General features: G+C 39.9%; 1 protein-coding gene across 1 annotated transcript in view; it reads right to left on the bottom strand.

The window, feature by feature from the left end:
- ANK2 (ankyrin 2) overlaps nucleotides 1–17,305 on the bottom strand; it is a 168,320-nt gene that overhangs the window by 6,681 nt on the left and 144,334 nt on the right. The window contains exons 44-48 of the mRNA XM_018569969.1: nucleotides 15,711–16,008; nucleotides 11,644–11,736; nucleotides 11,107–11,190; nucleotides 9,348–9,512; nucleotides 6,411–6,587 (exon numbers count right to left, since the gene is read on the bottom strand). Of these exons, the coding sequence (XP_018425471.1) occupies nucleotides 6,411–6,587; nucleotides 9,348–9,512; nucleotides 11,107–11,190; nucleotides 11,644–11,736; nucleotides 15,711–16,008 (817 nt within the window). The remainder of the gene's footprint in view (nucleotides 1–6,410; nucleotides 6,588–9,347; nucleotides 9,513–11,106; nucleotides 11,191–11,643; nucleotides 11,737–15,710; nucleotides 16,009–17,305) is intronic.

The following is a 17,305-nucleotide window of genomic DNA, read 5'->3' on the forward strand; positions in this document are numbered from 1 at the left end:
CCCCTTTGGGGGGCCCCGAGAAAAATTCTTGCACCAGGGCCCTTTGTTTCTTAGGTCTTAGGTCTGCCACTGTCTTTCATGACGGGTTTACTTTATTTGTAACTATTTATGTAATGTAAGCATACTGTCCAGGCCAAAGACAACTCATTGTAAATCTCTCCTATTAGCTTAAATTGGTTATGTTCAGTTCAAAGAGCAGTGATGATCTGACACTTGCAGTACCTGTCACACACTGCAGTCAGACCAGTGAAAGAAGAATTGTGATTAGTTGCTGTGAATTACAAAACTATCAGGCCAGATTTATACAGTTGCATTGCGGAAACACATGGGAACACACATGGTAAGCTGGGATCTATTCATTCTGAATAGCACCCCAATGCACCTTTGCCAACTCACCACAGTGCACGGTAATGCTCTACCGTGCATTGTGGTGGGCTGTGTTGGTAAAAAAGTGTATACACATTTTATGTTGGTTTTGGGTGCACAAGACAGTATATTCAAATGAACAGGCTTCCTTCACACGACACATGTTAATGCGCAGCGTGACGTGTATGCAAACATGTAAGTGTATCCTCAATGTTGTTCTCTTCTTAGCTAAATAATCAAATTTAAGAGATCAAATACAACATTTTAAATATTTTTAATTGTTCTGGTCAGGAATAAAAAACATTTTTTTGTTAGGTAGGTGTGCAAATTGTTGAAAATTGTGCTAGGAACCTTTTTCACATGTTTACCTTTCTATTTGAGCTGCTGTGTTTACAAACCACAGAAGTTCAAGCTAAAATTTACAGTTACAGCTGATTGATTCAGAGGAGTGAATCATCTCCCTCCCTACTTGAGCAGTAGACCCATTCCACACATCCTTCCTCCCTCCCTGATCACTTACTCATCTCGCTCACTCCTTCTCTTTGCCTGAACATTGACTCATCCCCTATGAACTATGTTATAATATGCTATGTAAAACTATGTTAAACTAATATTATGATCATACATATTGGCTTTTTTGCACACTGTCCTTTGAAAGCTAATCTAATATATTATTAATGTAACAATTAATGCAACTGCATTTTACAACTGTGTTTGATTTCCACTCTCCCTGTGTCTTTTTCAGTAACTCAATCATGTTAGAAACATTTTATTGCTGCAATTCATTTTTTAGAAATTGCTGGCTGCTTGGTTGTCATGTTCATGCTGTGGGTTTCTCTACTTAGTGAGTCACTCACTCTGGGCAATCATGCATGTGTTGCCTTCTGACTTTACTGACTGTATGTTTGTTCTGGGTCAGTGATTTTTTTACGTAGTAAAGCAATAGGATAAATGTGACAGACAGGGAACTAGAAAAGTCAACATCCATATTTTTGTAATGACGGGTTCAGTTTAATAATGATTGCTTTATTTTTATGATTTAACACACTACGACGCTTGCTTTCTCCTCCATATTCAGTGCTGGTCAGGCTGACCTAAGAAAAGCAGGAAAGACAGGCGGCTGTGTGAAGATGTTGCTATGGATGCACTCAAACCTGAATACAATGATGCAACAATGACATATGAAAAGCATCTACATTTACATAAAGACCTGGGTAAACTTGTTAGTACCCTTACAGCTCATTGGAATAATGCTTCATTCCGCCTGAAAAGTGATGAAATAAAAAGCAACTGCATATTTTTGGTATGTCATTAAGTCAAGAAAAGAAAGCTTGAAAAGAGATCATTATTGCTTATTTTACAGAAGATATACACTCACCGGCCACTTTATTAGGTTCAGTTGCTTGGTAACACAAATTGCTAATCAGCCAATCACATGGCAGCAATGCATTTAGGCATGTAGACTTGGTGAAGACAACTTGCTGAACCAAACCAAGCATCAGAATGGGGAAGAAATGGGATTCAAGTGACTTTGAATGTGGCATGGTTGTTGATGTCAGACGGGTTGGTTTGAGTATTCCAAAAACTGCTGATCTACTGGGATTTTCACACACAACCATCTCTCGGGTTTACAGAGAATGGTCCGAATAAGAGAAAATATCCTGTGAGCGGCAGTTGTGTGAACAAAAATGCCTTGTTGATGTCAGAGGTGAATGGGCAGAGTGGTTCGAAATGATAGAGAGGCAACAGTAACTCAAATAACCACTCGTTACAACCAGGGTATGCAGAATAGTAATTCAAGAATCACTGCGCTAGGTGTGAAAACTAAATAACTAAATAATTAGTTCGACCAGCCGCAACTATGTGTGTAAGTGAACTTATTATATCGCAAGTGAGTTGCGCTCGGTCTCGACAAATATAAATACATTAAATATGTGTGCTCTATAGGACGTGAAGAAGTTACTAAGTTCAGATTCTACCGTGAAAAAATTATAAATCTCGGTAGTCACTACCTCGGTAATAATTGTGCAATACAACAATCAGGTGTGGGAAAAGGGTTTTCAATCACCAGCCGGTGTATTGAGTATCGTCTTTTTTCCCCCTGGGAGATCTTAATAGGTTTCCATCCCCAGCGAGAGGTGAGGGAGCCTGCCAGAGGGAGGAAAAAAGCAGACCAGATCTTTTGAGAAAGGAGGACGGATCACAAGAAACCATAGGACTTTCCGGATTCTATGAATTATCCCTGGTTTGAGACGTTTTGAACTGACTACTCTGAACTGACTGCTCACTAAGATCGATGCCGGTATTTTAGTTAAATTAACCCCGCATTTAATCTTTGTCTTTGAGAGGAATCAGAGTGCACGGAGTAGCACTGTATACGTGATAATTTTTCATACTGTTTAATTTCTATTATTTAAGTGTTCGCACTATATTTAAAATTTGTCACGATTTAGAGATTGGGATTTTAGAATTTGTTTTTGTTTTTCTTATACACGACCAATCTGTGACACCGAGTCATTTATATTTGAATTGGTGCCTTTGAATAGATTGTCACATCATTAAGAGGTTTGTTGGGACAAACCATGTACACTTAGTACACAGAAACACCTAATCAATACACCGGCTGGTGATTGAAAACCCTTTTCCCACACCTGATTGTTGTATTGCACAATTATTACCGAGGTAGTGACTACCGAGATTTATAATTTTTTCACAGTAGAATCTGAACTTAGTAACTTCTTCACATCCTATAGAGCACACATATTTAATTTATTTATATTTGTCGAGACCGAGCGCAACTCACTTGCGATATAATAAGGTATGCAGAATACCATCTCTGAATGCACAACACATTGAACCTTGAAGCAGATGGGCTACAGCAGCAGAAGACCACACCGGGTGCCACTCCTGTGAGCTAAGAACAGGAAACGGAGGCTACAATTCGCAGTCTCACTAAAATTGGACAATAGAAGACTGTAAAAACGTTGCCTGGTAAGATGAGTCTCGATTTCAGCCGCGACATTCAGATGGTAGGGTCAGAATTTGGTGTTACCAACATGAAAGAATGGATGGAGGCTGGTGGTGATGGTGTAATGGTGTGGGGGATATTTTCTTGGCACACTTTGGGCCCGTGATGCCATCATGTCAATATGGACCAAAATCTCTGAGGAATGTTTCCAACACCTTGTTAAATCAATGCCACAAAGAATTAAGGCAGTTCTGAAGGCAAAAGGGGGTCCAACCCGGTAGTACTAACAAGCTGTACTTAATAAACTGGCCGGTGAGTGTTCTAAAATGGCCTGGACAGATAAGTTGGTACCCCCTAGAAAGATTATAAATAATTAGATCAAAGTGATGATTCTAACCAAATATTTTCTGTAATTAGTATCACAAGTCTTGTAACCAGCCAGTCAGCCTATTTAAAAGGAGAAAAGTAGTCACTCTGTTGTTTGGTATCATTGTGTGCACCGCACTAAACTAGAGAAAGCATAGGAGAGTGTAGGCTGAGGAGATCAGAAAGAAAATTATAGATCACCTAGTGAAAGCCATACAACCATCTTCAAGAAGCTTGGTGTTCCTGTGACTAGAGTTTCAAATATTATTAAAGCTGAACTCCAGGTATAAATATTTATGTATACTTACATTGGTTCAGTGTGACGTCACTGCCCAATCAGCGAACACCTAGTATTCATTGATAAAAATACAAGGTGTTACCTGAGTGGCCACTGTGGCAAGCAAGTGACCCGCCCTGTTTTTACAGGAGAGTGGGAGTTGATTAGCACAGCAGTAGTATCAGGACTGCAGCAGTGTTTTACAGGAGCATCTTGGCTCTACCAGGTCAAAAATATGTATACTCACATTGAACCAATGTAAGTATACATAAATATTTATACGTGGAGATCAACATTAGGAATTTTAGGGTCTGTGAGCCAACCACCATGGATGTGGCGGCAAGAGAAAAATCGACCCCAGATTTAACAGAATGATAGAGCGAATAGTAAACAAAGAGCCAAGGAAAACTTCCAAAGAGATAAAAGCTAAAGTCCAATGTCAAGGTACACCAGGGTCTGGTCATACCATCCATCACTTTTGAGCAATAGTGGGTTCAAAGGAAGAGGACCAAAGAGGATTCCCCTTTTGAAAGAAACACATAACAAAAGCCGGACTGATGCTTTTTAGCAAGTCACATCAGCTGTTCACAAACAAACCAAAAAAAGCTTTTAAAGAAAAGAATGCCACACCCACTGTGTAAGATGGAGGAGGTTCAGTTATGTTTAGAGCTGTTTTGTGCATATGGCACAGTATGCCTTGAATCTGTGCAGGGTACAATAAAATAGCAGGATTATCAAGGAATTCTGGAGCAAGATGTACTGCCCAGTGTCAGAAACCTCTGACTTAGCCGCAGACTATGGGTCCAGAAAATTGACCCAAAACACATAGCTAAAGCTCCCAACAATGGTTAAGAACAAAATATTGGACTATTCTGAAGTGGCCTTCCATGAGCCCTGAGCTGAATCCTATTAAGCATCTATGGCAAAAGCTGAAACATGCAGCCTGGAGAAAGCACCCTTCAAACCAGAGACAGCTGGAGCAGTTTGCTCAGGAAGAGTGGGCCACACTACCTGTTGGCAGGTGCAGCAGTGTCATTGAGAGCTACAGAAATCGCTTGTGTACAGTTATTGCCTCTAAAGGTTGTGTGACAAAATATTAGTTTGTCTTTCATAATTTTCGTCCATGCCATGTCCATTTGTTTTATTATTTAAAACATTCTGTTAAATTGAAAATCAAAAGCAAAGTCTGATTTTTATCAAATATGGAATAAACAATGATGGATGCCAATTACTTTAGCCAGTTTTAAGTTATTTCAGAAAAAATTGTGGGTTCTTTTTTAATGGAAGGGTACCAACAAATTTGTCCACAGCTGGAAACTGTTCCAATCAAAATACTTAGAGTGGTGTGATATTTTATTCTGAGATAAGATTACTCAAGCTTTCCTGTTTAATCAATGTGACTACTTTATGCATTTAGTTACATTTGTTCAGAAAGCAGAAAGAAAAATAAATGTTTTATTTCATCAGCTAGACTGACAGGAAACCTACAGTGCTGTAAGAATTCATAAATTCATAAATTCTTAAATTCATACATTCTTATGAATTTGATATTCCCTTAGCTCTCATGTTGGCCCTTTCACATGTGATAAGAGCAGCCAGGAAGCAGCATATCATGTGTGGAGACACATGACAAATAACACTGCACCTCCCACATGAAGGAGGAACCAGTATCCAGGTCCAGAAGAGCAGGAAACAGGAGCCATAACAATTTCAGTCAAATTATTACTAATAAAACTCCACACCTGCTCTTCCACAGAACATAGACATAAGACAGCCCTTAAAGTGCAGATGTGAAATATCTACTTTTCACTCACAGCAGTTTTTTACCACATCTCTAGATTACTATTATTCTGAGATATTATAATTGTATTTGTCAGCTTAGACTGAAGGATATTTGCCAATATGTTTACAAAGAGTGTATCCCCTTGGATGTTGTCAGCTTAATTAACAGATTGTACGTGAGGCTTCGCCTAACTCTTTCAAGTATCACAATTCTTCACACTGGTCTTTATAATGTTTAGTTTAGAAGATTTTTGTGTAAATATGTAAATATAAAGGTTCACTTGGGAAAAAAGATGAATTAAAAACTACACAGTGATCTAGCATGTTGTTTTTAACTTTACTGTCCATGAGAGACCCAGACAGCAGTGGGCAACTCTGGCAGCTAAATGAGCAGAAGCATTAAGACTATGTTCTAGTTAGAGCGTAGTTTCTAACAGTCAGTCAGATGCTGCAAACATACAGGTATGGAAAGCAAAATGGTGGCTGTAGAAGTGAAAAAACTATGCTCTTCTCAGAAGCATCTAATCAGACGTTGCTACCATATCAGAGATAAGAAAAGTAATACGGTAGCTGTAGAAGTAGAAAGGTAAAACTATGTTCTACTTACAGGTGACATTTAAGTAAACAGACCCAGGGCTACTACCATAATACCTGTTCAAAATCATCCTTGGCTGATGGTAGATCTGATGCTAAACTAAGGTCTCCAAGATACTTTTCTGTCCTTTCTCCATGGACCATGGTGGTCTTCACAACTTTGCTGACCTTACGTCCTTCCACAGGTTCCACTTCGAATACTGATGATGAAACTCGGGGTTCAGAGAATGAAATCTGGTGACACAATTTTTACCATGGGATTATTTTATTTTATTTACGGCCTTGTGAACTTGTATTGCCCCACAAAGCTGTATAGGCCTTTAACTGTTAGTCCTTTTATCTCTGTAGAAGAACACCCAAAAGAGTCCTCATAATGTTGTCCTTGTTAATGTGGGAGGTGGTGATGGTGGGGGGAGTGTTAATAGAAGCACTTTCATACATAGTGATGATGTTACGAGATGATTTACTAAGCATATTCATTATGAAAGCATGAATTGTAGATATATGCTCAATTTCTGAAGGAATACATTAGCTATACATACATGAGTGCTCTATTATGACCCATTCTGCCAGATCTGAAATGCAGGGTGGATGATAAAAGCACAGGATTATACAGCAATTGTTCAACTATACTTTGTATATTTATATTGGTATACATCAAAAGAGCAAAATACCCTATAATAGAAAGACTATTATTTGCACTAGAATACAGTAATTTTATTACTAACCAACACAACCAAGATCATGGGATCCACTTGTTCCTCCTTTGACCAAAGCCAAAGAAGGCTCTTGTGGCAAGAATGCAATGCATTACCACAATAAAACATGTTTGAAAACAATTATTGTGGCTCATTTTGTACTTTTTTTTAACTTCCCCAAGATGTGTTTTCGAGTCCCTAGGGTCTTCAACTACTGGAAAATGTAGTAAAAAATCAACAGTGACACAATTAAAGATGCTTGAGTAAGTACAGTTCTACTCTTACTCTAAAGAACATTTAAACAGGTGCACTAGAAGAACCATTTGGTCTTTATCTGTTTTCAGTATTTTATTTCTATTGTTTTATGTCTGAACTAGCTGCTTAAAGGAGAACTATGAGGCGAGTTATTTCCACTTATCCTCATAGTTAGAGCCGACCTGTGACAATGAGACTGTCAGAGGTCGGCTCTATCGATCGGGAAGTGAGCAGAAACATGCACCGAAACGATCACTTCCCGATGGTCTCCCTGCAGTGAGCGGTGACTGGCAGTCACCGCTTCCTGCATGGATTCCCCCACTCCCCTCTCCAATCCTCCAGCGCTGAGTGGAGGAACGAAAGTGGGAGGGGGCAGGCACAGCTGGCTCTGCCTCTAGATTAGCAGAGCCAGCTGTCATCAAGCAACTGGGTGCATCTCGACATTATTGTCGGGATCCGTCCCGGCTACGTCACTCTCATTATTGCCCACGATATACTGAGCTTTGGATCATGGGAGGAGGTTAGTATAATGTCCTCCCGTGACCCTAAAGAGAACTATGGGGAAAAACACTTACCCAATAGTTCTCTTTTAAGTACGTTTCCCCCTATAATTGGGTTTCAATGGTCAACTAAGGCCTAGCATGGTTGGGCAATGTTTGAGCACCCTCACTTTATTGTCAGAAGCTGGGAAACTAACTGCTCTAATAAAACTAGCCATTGCTTATTTCTATAGATTGCATGTCAAAATGACAATAGAAGAGGATTAGCTACAGCCATGTAATTTCTGCTTTTCAGTCCAAAGATCATATTTAATTAACAAACACAATCTTCAGTATTTAGAACATCTTTGTCGCCTGAATTCCCACTGTGTCACTTTATTAATAATTCCCTTATTATAAATGAAGAATAAAGGTGGAATTATTTAAATAAATGCTCAAGGACTGAATATGAGTTACCCAGTTTAATAAGCATCAATAATTAATGATCACTTTCACTTTTAGCAGTATCTAGCTAGCAAATTAGATGCCTCTATTTATGTTATGAATGATTTATAGTGCTACTTTTGTTGTATGTTTTCCATCCATGAGCTTTTAAAGGAAAACATATGCTGTGAGAATTACATAGGCCACTGCTGTCCTCTTCTTCTAGCTGCCTGGCTCTCACAATGACCTCCATACTGAGTCAATGAGCGAGGCCAAGTATGCCGATCAGGTGTTCTAACTTCAAGTGCCTCAAACTAATGAATCAGAGAAGCAGCCGAGCAGCCAGGCAATTAGCATGTTTAGAAACAGATCCACAATGGTAGCCCGTACCAGCATATTTTCAGCGGCAATACACATCTCCTCACTGGTGTTGTCCTGCAGTAATTCCATTCCACCACTAGATGTCCTTGGTCATTTGTGTTATATGACCCCCAGCATCATTCAACCCAGAAAACTGAAGACATATTGTGAGTGAAAGATGTCATAAGTGTCACCATGGCACCCTGCACTCACAGTATAAAGATGCAGATAGTGGTTTGGATGTCATCACGTCACCCTCTGCATTACAGAGCAAAACCCACCGTTGGTAGAGGATCAAAAGTGTAAGAGAACCCTGTGCATCACATGACTGCATAGAGTAACCCCCCCCCCCCCCAAAAAAAAAGGCCTTCAAGCATATAGGGGAGAGCCCTGGGGAGAAGGAGGGGGGAGCCTGGAGATGAGCTTTAAATGTATGTTTTATTTTGTGACATACAGTATATTGCATATTGCATCTAAAGACATGGTGCAATATGGACAAATAATTTGTAAGAACATTTTAGGAATTAGTCCAGTAAAAGAACATAAATTATCGCTTATTAAATAGCAATTCTCTAATGCACATATGCTCATACACTATTAGCTGCTGAAAGATGTAAAGAAGCAAGTAACTGACCTATGTGACCTCTTATAAGAAGCCATGTAATCTCTTATTACTCATCACTAATGAAATGTAAAACATGACTCTAATAAAACATGTCATTCTGCAGTCCTGCAAACACTTTATTTTCTAGACTTACTTCAGACTGTTCACTGTCACTCTTGAGTACAGTTCGTTTAAAAACCTTTGAAAAAGAATCTCCCTCTTCAACTGTCACTGGCTCATGAGCGGCGCCCTGTGCCATCACTTCTTCTTTCTCTGTGCCATCAGGTAAGACAAATCTTCTAATTATTTTCCGAGTCACCTGCATAGACAAAAAGTAAACCATGTTTCATAAACATAAAGAGGGGGATTTATCAAAACTGAAGCAGACAAAATATGGAGCAGTTGTCCATGGCAACCAATCAGCTTCTCTCTTCAGTTTGTTCAGTTAAGATTTGAAAATGAAGGAGATGTGCTGATTGGTTTCCATGCACAGCTGCTCCAGATTTTGTCTGCTCCAGTTTTGATAAATTCCCCTCACTGTGTTTAGATTATGCATTGTTGTTCAAGTGATAAGGAAATCTGATCCCGTGGCTTCAGTACTTTCTAGTTAATGACTCACTAAATATGCAGACTTTATTCTGACTTTCCTGATCAGCATACTTTTTCTAGGTGAGTGTTTCAAAGTATTGAAGCAAAAGATAGCTGGGCAACTTCCATTTCAGAAGGAGGTCAGCAATGGGAGCATTTATATTCTTTAAGTACAGGTTTCTTAGCTGTTTAAGAAGGCTTTTACCTTTACCATGCATAATCTAGTGTTCAGCTGGGGTTCAATCATGTTTGAAGTCAAGTGTAATATTACTGTGGTAATATTAAAATATCATATAGAAGATACTGTAAAAGTATTCCTTAAAGCCCAACTGAATTCTCAGTATAAATGAGCTAAATACATTCCTGGTACTTCTTTTGTTTTAAAGGAAGTGTTCAATGTCTTACAGCCTGCTTTCTTTTTAACCCCTTCATGACTGAGCTTGTTTTTAGTTTCTGTTCGTAGCCGGTGCTTTAACAGAAAATCCTTTTCTCTGCCAACATGCTGCAGAGCGCGATCCTTCTTCCGTATAGGGAAGCAGTAGTCTCTCTGCAGAGGTTTAACATGCCCCCTGCTGAGTCAGAGCCAAAGCTCTTCAATTAGCATGGAGAACTAGCCTTGCTGATTGCAGAGCTAAGTACCGACCCAGTGACCAATGCATGCTGTGGTTGTTCACACCTTTTCTCTTGTATTATGTAAGAATCTGTCCATGTAATCCTTGGAACCTTCTCTGTATATACAATGCTTGTTTATTCCCTAAGGGACTATTTTGTACTGGGTTTTTTTTTCAAAACAATAACATTTATTCTTTTTAAAAAAGCTGACTCAGTCTGGGGTGTGTCAGACTTTTGCAGTGAGACCACTGCTTCCTCGCAGAGAGCACAGGTCCCACTTTGCAGCATACTGGCAGGGGGCAGGTTTTTCCACTCATGTGAACGCTGCTTCGGAAAGAAAATTAGCTGTAAGATAGTGTACACCTTTTGTTTTGGTGCACCTGGAATGTATTTAGCTAATGTAAACTAAGCGGTCAATTGGGCTTTAAGGAGGACGTGAATCAGGGTATTCTGTTTCCTAGGTGCCATAAAAAGCACTGCATGAGTACCCCCTTATAAAAAATATGAGAAGGATATCAGAGGTTCTGCCACTATATGTCACCTGAGGTAGACCCCTATTTTCCTGCACCCTGGTCAGGGAACTCATGCTGGTGGTGAACATACTCATGACTCTTGACAATAATATATGTCTTACTCCTATATTATAATCAAGTATATATATATAAAAGTGTAATTTACTTCAAACATACTCAAATATTAAAGACTAAACTCGCCTTTTTTACCACAATGTGTCCATGCTCGTCTGTATACTGCTCTTCGGTCACTGTCTCCGGGAGAATGTCAGGCATATTGTCGGCCTAATGCAGAAAAGATAACCTTTACCAAAATCCCTTGCATTCAGGTAAATAGCATCAGCATAAGTAGGGGCATGGTATCAAAATGAAATAGGAAAATTACTAACAACTAAATTCTGACAGCAAATCTGCAAAAAAAAAAGTGTTAATTGCATGCATGGGGCCTTCAGTCAATGTGCAGTATTATACAATTTTCTGGCTATTGAGCCACTCGTATGTTGGTCTCATGCCTGCACTTTGGAAGGTAAAGTGAGGAAGCTAATAATAAATCTACTTTTCCTATTGGTACTAATGGTCGGTGCTGAGTACTCAAACAGACTAGACATGCATTAGTTAGGAAAACATGCAAACAGCCATGTTATTTAATAGATATTTGTTTGAAGTAGCTCTCTGCAAGTGTAACCAGTACTCTGCCGTGTCTGGCACAGGGACGTGCAGGAGTTAAACACTTAGTACCTGAATAATGACACGTCGGCGAACGACTCTGGTAGTTACCATCTCGTCCTCATCTGACTTGGTCTCTAGCTCACCTAACTCCTCTGCTAGGTCCTGGTGGAAGTATGGAAGTGGTACTCTATTTACTATTCTAGATCTGTGATTGCCTTAAAAACCTGTGGCTCTCCAGTATACAAACTGAAGGAAAGTAAAGTGGAAGTGTTACCCACAGCAATTCAAACAACAAGTGCCAATCATATTCAGCTCTCAATTCAAGTGCTGTTAAGTAAATTAATGTGGTAATTTGATTGGTTACTAAGAGATGCACTCATACTTTTCCTTTCCTCCAGTTTTATAAATGAGACGCCATGTCAATTTACTCTTTAAAACAGAACTCTACCCTTGATGGATTTTTACACTATTGGTGGGGATTAGAGTGGGTCCCCAAGAAAATTACAGTAAAATCTACTGAAAACTTTCTTGCATTATGGTGTCACTGACCCCCTAGTGGATTCTCTATAGTATTGTAATAATAATGCTCTTAAGAGTGAGCAACCAAGAAGTTTAGCTCTCAAAAGAGTCCTGGCTGTCACAGTAGGATCAGAGCATGGAGGACAACACCCTGCTGGGATCACAGATAAGACACTGCTGGGGATCAAACCCTGTCAGAACAGAAAAATCCACTTCAGACTGAGTTCTGCTTTAGCTATCTGCAAGCATTTTGAAATTTGCATATGTATAACATTTGTTACAGCAAATAAAAGTAATACGATTGCTCTTTGGTTTACTGTGCTTCTTAAACAGATGTAGTGCAGACAATAAAAAAAGATACACAGATTAAGATAATGATCCTGAAATTACCTGGGGGCCCAACCCTACCAAAACATATGTATTGATGCAGGGATCCCAACCTGAAAGAAGCAATTTCAGGGAGGTGTCCCTCTCATTTCAGGGAGGTGCCCTCTCCCCCCCCATCTGCGGAGGGAGGGTTAGGGGGGGCTGGGAGAGAGCACCCCCCTGAAATGATGGCAGATAGCACAGGAAGCAATAGCTTCTTAGCTATCTGCAGGGGTTTTTTTTTTATTTTTTTAGTATTCTGACAGTTGCTGTCGTCAGAATAATAATTAAAAAAAGGCATACGAATGCATAGCTAGATTCCTATTGGCTATTGCACCTTGCAATAGCCAATAGCAAACTAGCTATTGCACCCGCCCTCTGATGCTTTAAATCACCAGAAGAGGACCTGATAGAAAAATTCAGGTCCCCCTCTGCTGATCGACAGCAGCAGTGGGCGGGTGCATTAGCTAGTTTGCTATTGGCTATTGCAAAGTGCAATAGCCAATAGGAATCTAGCTGTGCATTCGTATGCCTTTTTTTTTTCTTTTCTGACTGACGGTCGGGCCGCGGCTCCCAATGTCAAAAAAGAAAGAAAAAAACGATCGCAGGGAAAGATTTATCTGCTCGACCGAGCAGATAAACCTTTCCGGGAAGAAGTGTTTCTCTCCCGGGCGGCCGGGAGCCGCTATCTAATAGCGGGAGACACCCGGAGCGTCCGGGAGAGTTGGGATGTCTGTTGATGCGAGAGGAGTTTTTGAAGACTACATAAGAATTTATTGAGTGCAGATCACTACCTCAGATGGCAATGTGCCCTAAGAGCAAAGGTTCATATTACATAAACATCACCCAAACATAATTGGTTTGGGGAAAAGAGCATATAACCACAGGCGGTCTGAAGATATGACCAGGCTGACTGGTAGCTCCTCTAAGATAAGATCTGTTCGTGAAATTTCTTCACAGTGGAGAAACCTGAAGGCCAGGCTGTTATCAATTATGGGTTTGCTCAAGTTATAAAGTTGTCAAACCACACATCCTACATTCTTCCACGTCCACAGTGGTATCTATTACATCTTCACAGAGTCAATGTACTGAAATCAGTGATACTCATTTTCAAAACAAGTTATTTTCTTGCTTTACAGCAGCAGCTCTGTGAACCTGCTAAAGCTGGTATATTATGCAGGTGAGGTAAATCATAATAGCTACAGTATGACTGCAGCTTGTCATTTTTAAAGACAGATTAGACAGAAAACCAATAAAAAGTCCTAGCAAACAGCTACATTCACAGTATAAATACATATACAGTATGTTAAAGCTGAGCTAAAATCAAACTGTGAAGATTTGCTATCTTATAGTGAACATCTAGAACTATTAATTGTGCCTATGCAGTACCCTGAAAGAATAACCTTTCGCCTTGAACTCTCTTAAGAAACAGCAGTATACTTCCTCTATCCTGAACCTCATGGTTGCATATATGCAGTGTGAGATCTTCTAACAGCAGACATGAAAAATGGATGCTTTTTTAGCCACAGGTGGCCCCTCTGCCCCTTATTTGTGACCCTTCATTAGTTTAAGAAATTAAAGTTAATCATCTGTTCTCCAGTTGATAAAGCATACACTTCTTTATATAATTTTACAGATCGATGCATCAGCAAATGTTTTATGGCGTAACTCTGGAATAAACATTGTAAGTTGCAGCTATAATCTTTTTCTGGAATAAAGTAGTTGTGATCCTTTTTCTTTGTTCGGCCCACTGATTTATTTCTGTTGTACATTCTTGACCTAAGGCATTGCAACCTCTGCTAGTTTCACAAGATTTGCTGTGCTGTTCACTGTACCCCTTACTGAAAAGGAAGTTGCAGTTGAAGGATCTCCATTATTGTACTTCATCCATTCTGTGGATCTGTGCTTCCTACACCTTTTCTGCTGCTTGCCTGTTTCTCCCCTAGCCATCAGATCACCAATCATTAGAAGGCAGCTCCGATATGTGGAAGCAAAGTACTGCTCCACCAAGATGACTGTCTCCAAACAGAGACAGAGCAGAACAAGGCATGGTAAGACAGTAATGGGGAAAAGATCAGCTGCAGGGAGATCAGCTTGCTTTTTTAGGCACAATTTACAGAGTTTAGGAACTCTTTAACTGTTTTCCTGTTTGCCACAGGATCTGTAAATTTGTACAGCAATTTACACACATTTTCAGAGGTGCACAGCCAGACGAGTGCCATGCGTAGATTCTTATTAATAAATTATCGTATATTGCGCTCCATAAGGCGCACCGGACCATAGGACGCAGGGAGGTCCGGTGCGCCTTATGGAGCACTGAACAGACCGGAGCTTCTGTCACAGCTTCTGTGACAGAAGCTGTAACAGAAGCTGCAGTTAGTGACTGCTGAGACAGGTGGCGCTGTGATTACAGCACCACGGTCTCACGTCTGCTCTAGGGGCTCTATGGTGATCTCGATCGCCGCCGCTGCTCAGTTTTAATACGAGTGATCTGATTAGATCACTCGTATTAAACGAGCAGTGGCTCCTACTGTACATTTAGCTCTGCTTTAGCAGGGCTAAATGTACAGAAAACTACGCCCGGCGCCTGAAACTGCATGTCTTGGTCGTCGGGTGATAGGGATTCACTCCATAAGAGGCACACACATTTTCCCCCGCCTTTTGGGGGAAAAAAGTGCGTCTTATGAAGCGAAAAATACGGTATTTTTTTCTGGTTCAGTAATTGGATTTGTTATTCCTTCTCTGAGCCCACAGCTTTATTATGCAACAGTGAATCTGGATCATCACCTCTCCTGACTAGCTGAGGTGTGTCTATCACAAGAAAGGCTGGCCAAAATAACAAATCCTTTAGTAGACAAAATTACAAACTTAAATGTATTTCAACAATGTATTTAGCCATTTGTCTGGAGTTCCACTTTAATTACTGTTTGGCACCGTATAGCTGAAATTATACAGTGCCTGAAAAGATAAAATCCTGGAAGATAAATGAACACCTACCTGAAGATATTACATAATACCTATTTTCTACATACAACTAGGAGAGAAATGTGCTATATGACAGTTGTTGATGGTCACTTTTTAGCAGAGGCTGTGTTGCTTTGAATAATACAATTAAAAAACACCTTATTTATATCAATGTATTCATTTGGGGCATGTATTTGTAAGTTACAAAATGGCTGCTACAAAAGAAATGTTCAAACATGTCCTAATTAAGTTTAAACATCTCATAATGAATAACAGTGATGCCTTACCCTTTCAAATGAATCCAATGACTTGTATTCAGAAATTTTTTCCATTTTCTCAGCCTGCTCATCTGATGACTCCACTATAAATAGGTCACTGCTGCTGGCGGCACGGTCCTCCTGTTCTGACAATTCATCTGGCTCCTGCACAATAGGGGAATTATTATGCTGATCAGACACAGGAGTCCCCAGGCCGGGTCTACCAAACTCTTCTGAAGAGCCATGAGGGGAATGAGGGACTTCCTTGAAATGCAGAGAGTCGTCTGTTGCATCTGGTATGTTTTTATCTAAATCAGGAGATGTAACACTGGATAGAGAAGTAAGACAATTACATATTAAATTCACTAGCATATTGTCACATCATGTACTTGCAATAGCTATAATATACAACAGCTAGATACCAGGGAGATGCGAAAAACTAGAAAAATATAATGCACAGACCACTAAAATGAGCTACTCTCAGTGACGCCTTCTATAATGTCTCCTATAGTGGACCTATCTTTTAAATTCACACTTCACATAAACAGAACAGAAGACAGTAGTTCCCTATATTTTAATACAATGTTTTCTTTAGCTTTAAATAAAACAAGTCTATTGTTGTTTTTTTTTATTATTAGACATACCTTGTCTGGTAGTTTTTCAGAGACTTTGGAAGATCAACAAGGTACAGTCAAGGTAGTTAAATAGTACTGCTAAGCAAAAAGCATAGCTTACATACAATACTGTGTAAACGTTTTAGGCAGGTGTGAAAAATCCTGTAAAGTAAGAATGCTTTCAAAGATATATATTTGTATTGTTTATTATTATAAATTTACTAAATGCAAAGTGAGTGAACAGAAGAACAATCTAAATCAAATCAATATTTGGTGTGGCTACCCTTCAAACCAGCATCAATTATTACACTTGCGCAATGTCAGGGATTTTGTAGGATTAGAGTCAGGTGTATGATTAACCAGTTATACCAAGCAGGTGCTAATGTTCATCAATTTAATAGGTAGGTTGAAAAACAGTCATTAACTGAACTAGAAACAGTTGTGTAGAAGGCTTAAAACTTGGTGAGGAACAGCCAAACTCTGCTACTAAGGCAAGGCTGTGGAAGACAGTTTCATGTCACAGGTCATACACCATGGCAAGACTGAGCACAGCAACGGGACACAAGGTAGTTATACTGCATCAGCAAGGTCTTTCCCAGGCAAATATTTCAAAGCAGACTGGGGTTTCAAGATGTCCTGTTCAACAGTCAACATTGAGGACCATAGTTGCAGTGGTCGGCCAAGGAAACTTGCCGCAGATGAAAGATACATCAAGCTTACTTCCCTTCGACATTGAAAGATGTCTAGCAGTGCCATCAGCACCCAGCTGGCGGAAACCAGTGGGACCCAGGTACACCCATCTACTGTCCGGAGAAGTCTGGCCGGAAGTGGTGTTCATGGAAGAATTGCGGCCAAAAAGCCATACCGCCAACGTGGAATCAAGGCTAAGCGACTGAACTATGCACGAAAACACAGGAACTGGGGTGCAGAAGAATGGCAGCAACGCATGTGCTCTGGACTGATGGGTCAAAATTTTAAATATTTGGTTACTGCAGGAGGCAGTTTGTTCGC

This window comes from Nanorana parkeri, unplaced genomic scaffold (genome assembly GCF_000935625.1).
Source record: "Nanorana parkeri isolate BGI_ZX_2015 unplaced genomic scaffold, ASM93562v1 scaffold36, whole genome shotgun sequence".
NCBI classification, from domain to species: Eukaryota; Metazoa; Chordata; class Amphibia; order Anura; family Dicroglossidae; genus Nanorana; species Nanorana parkeri.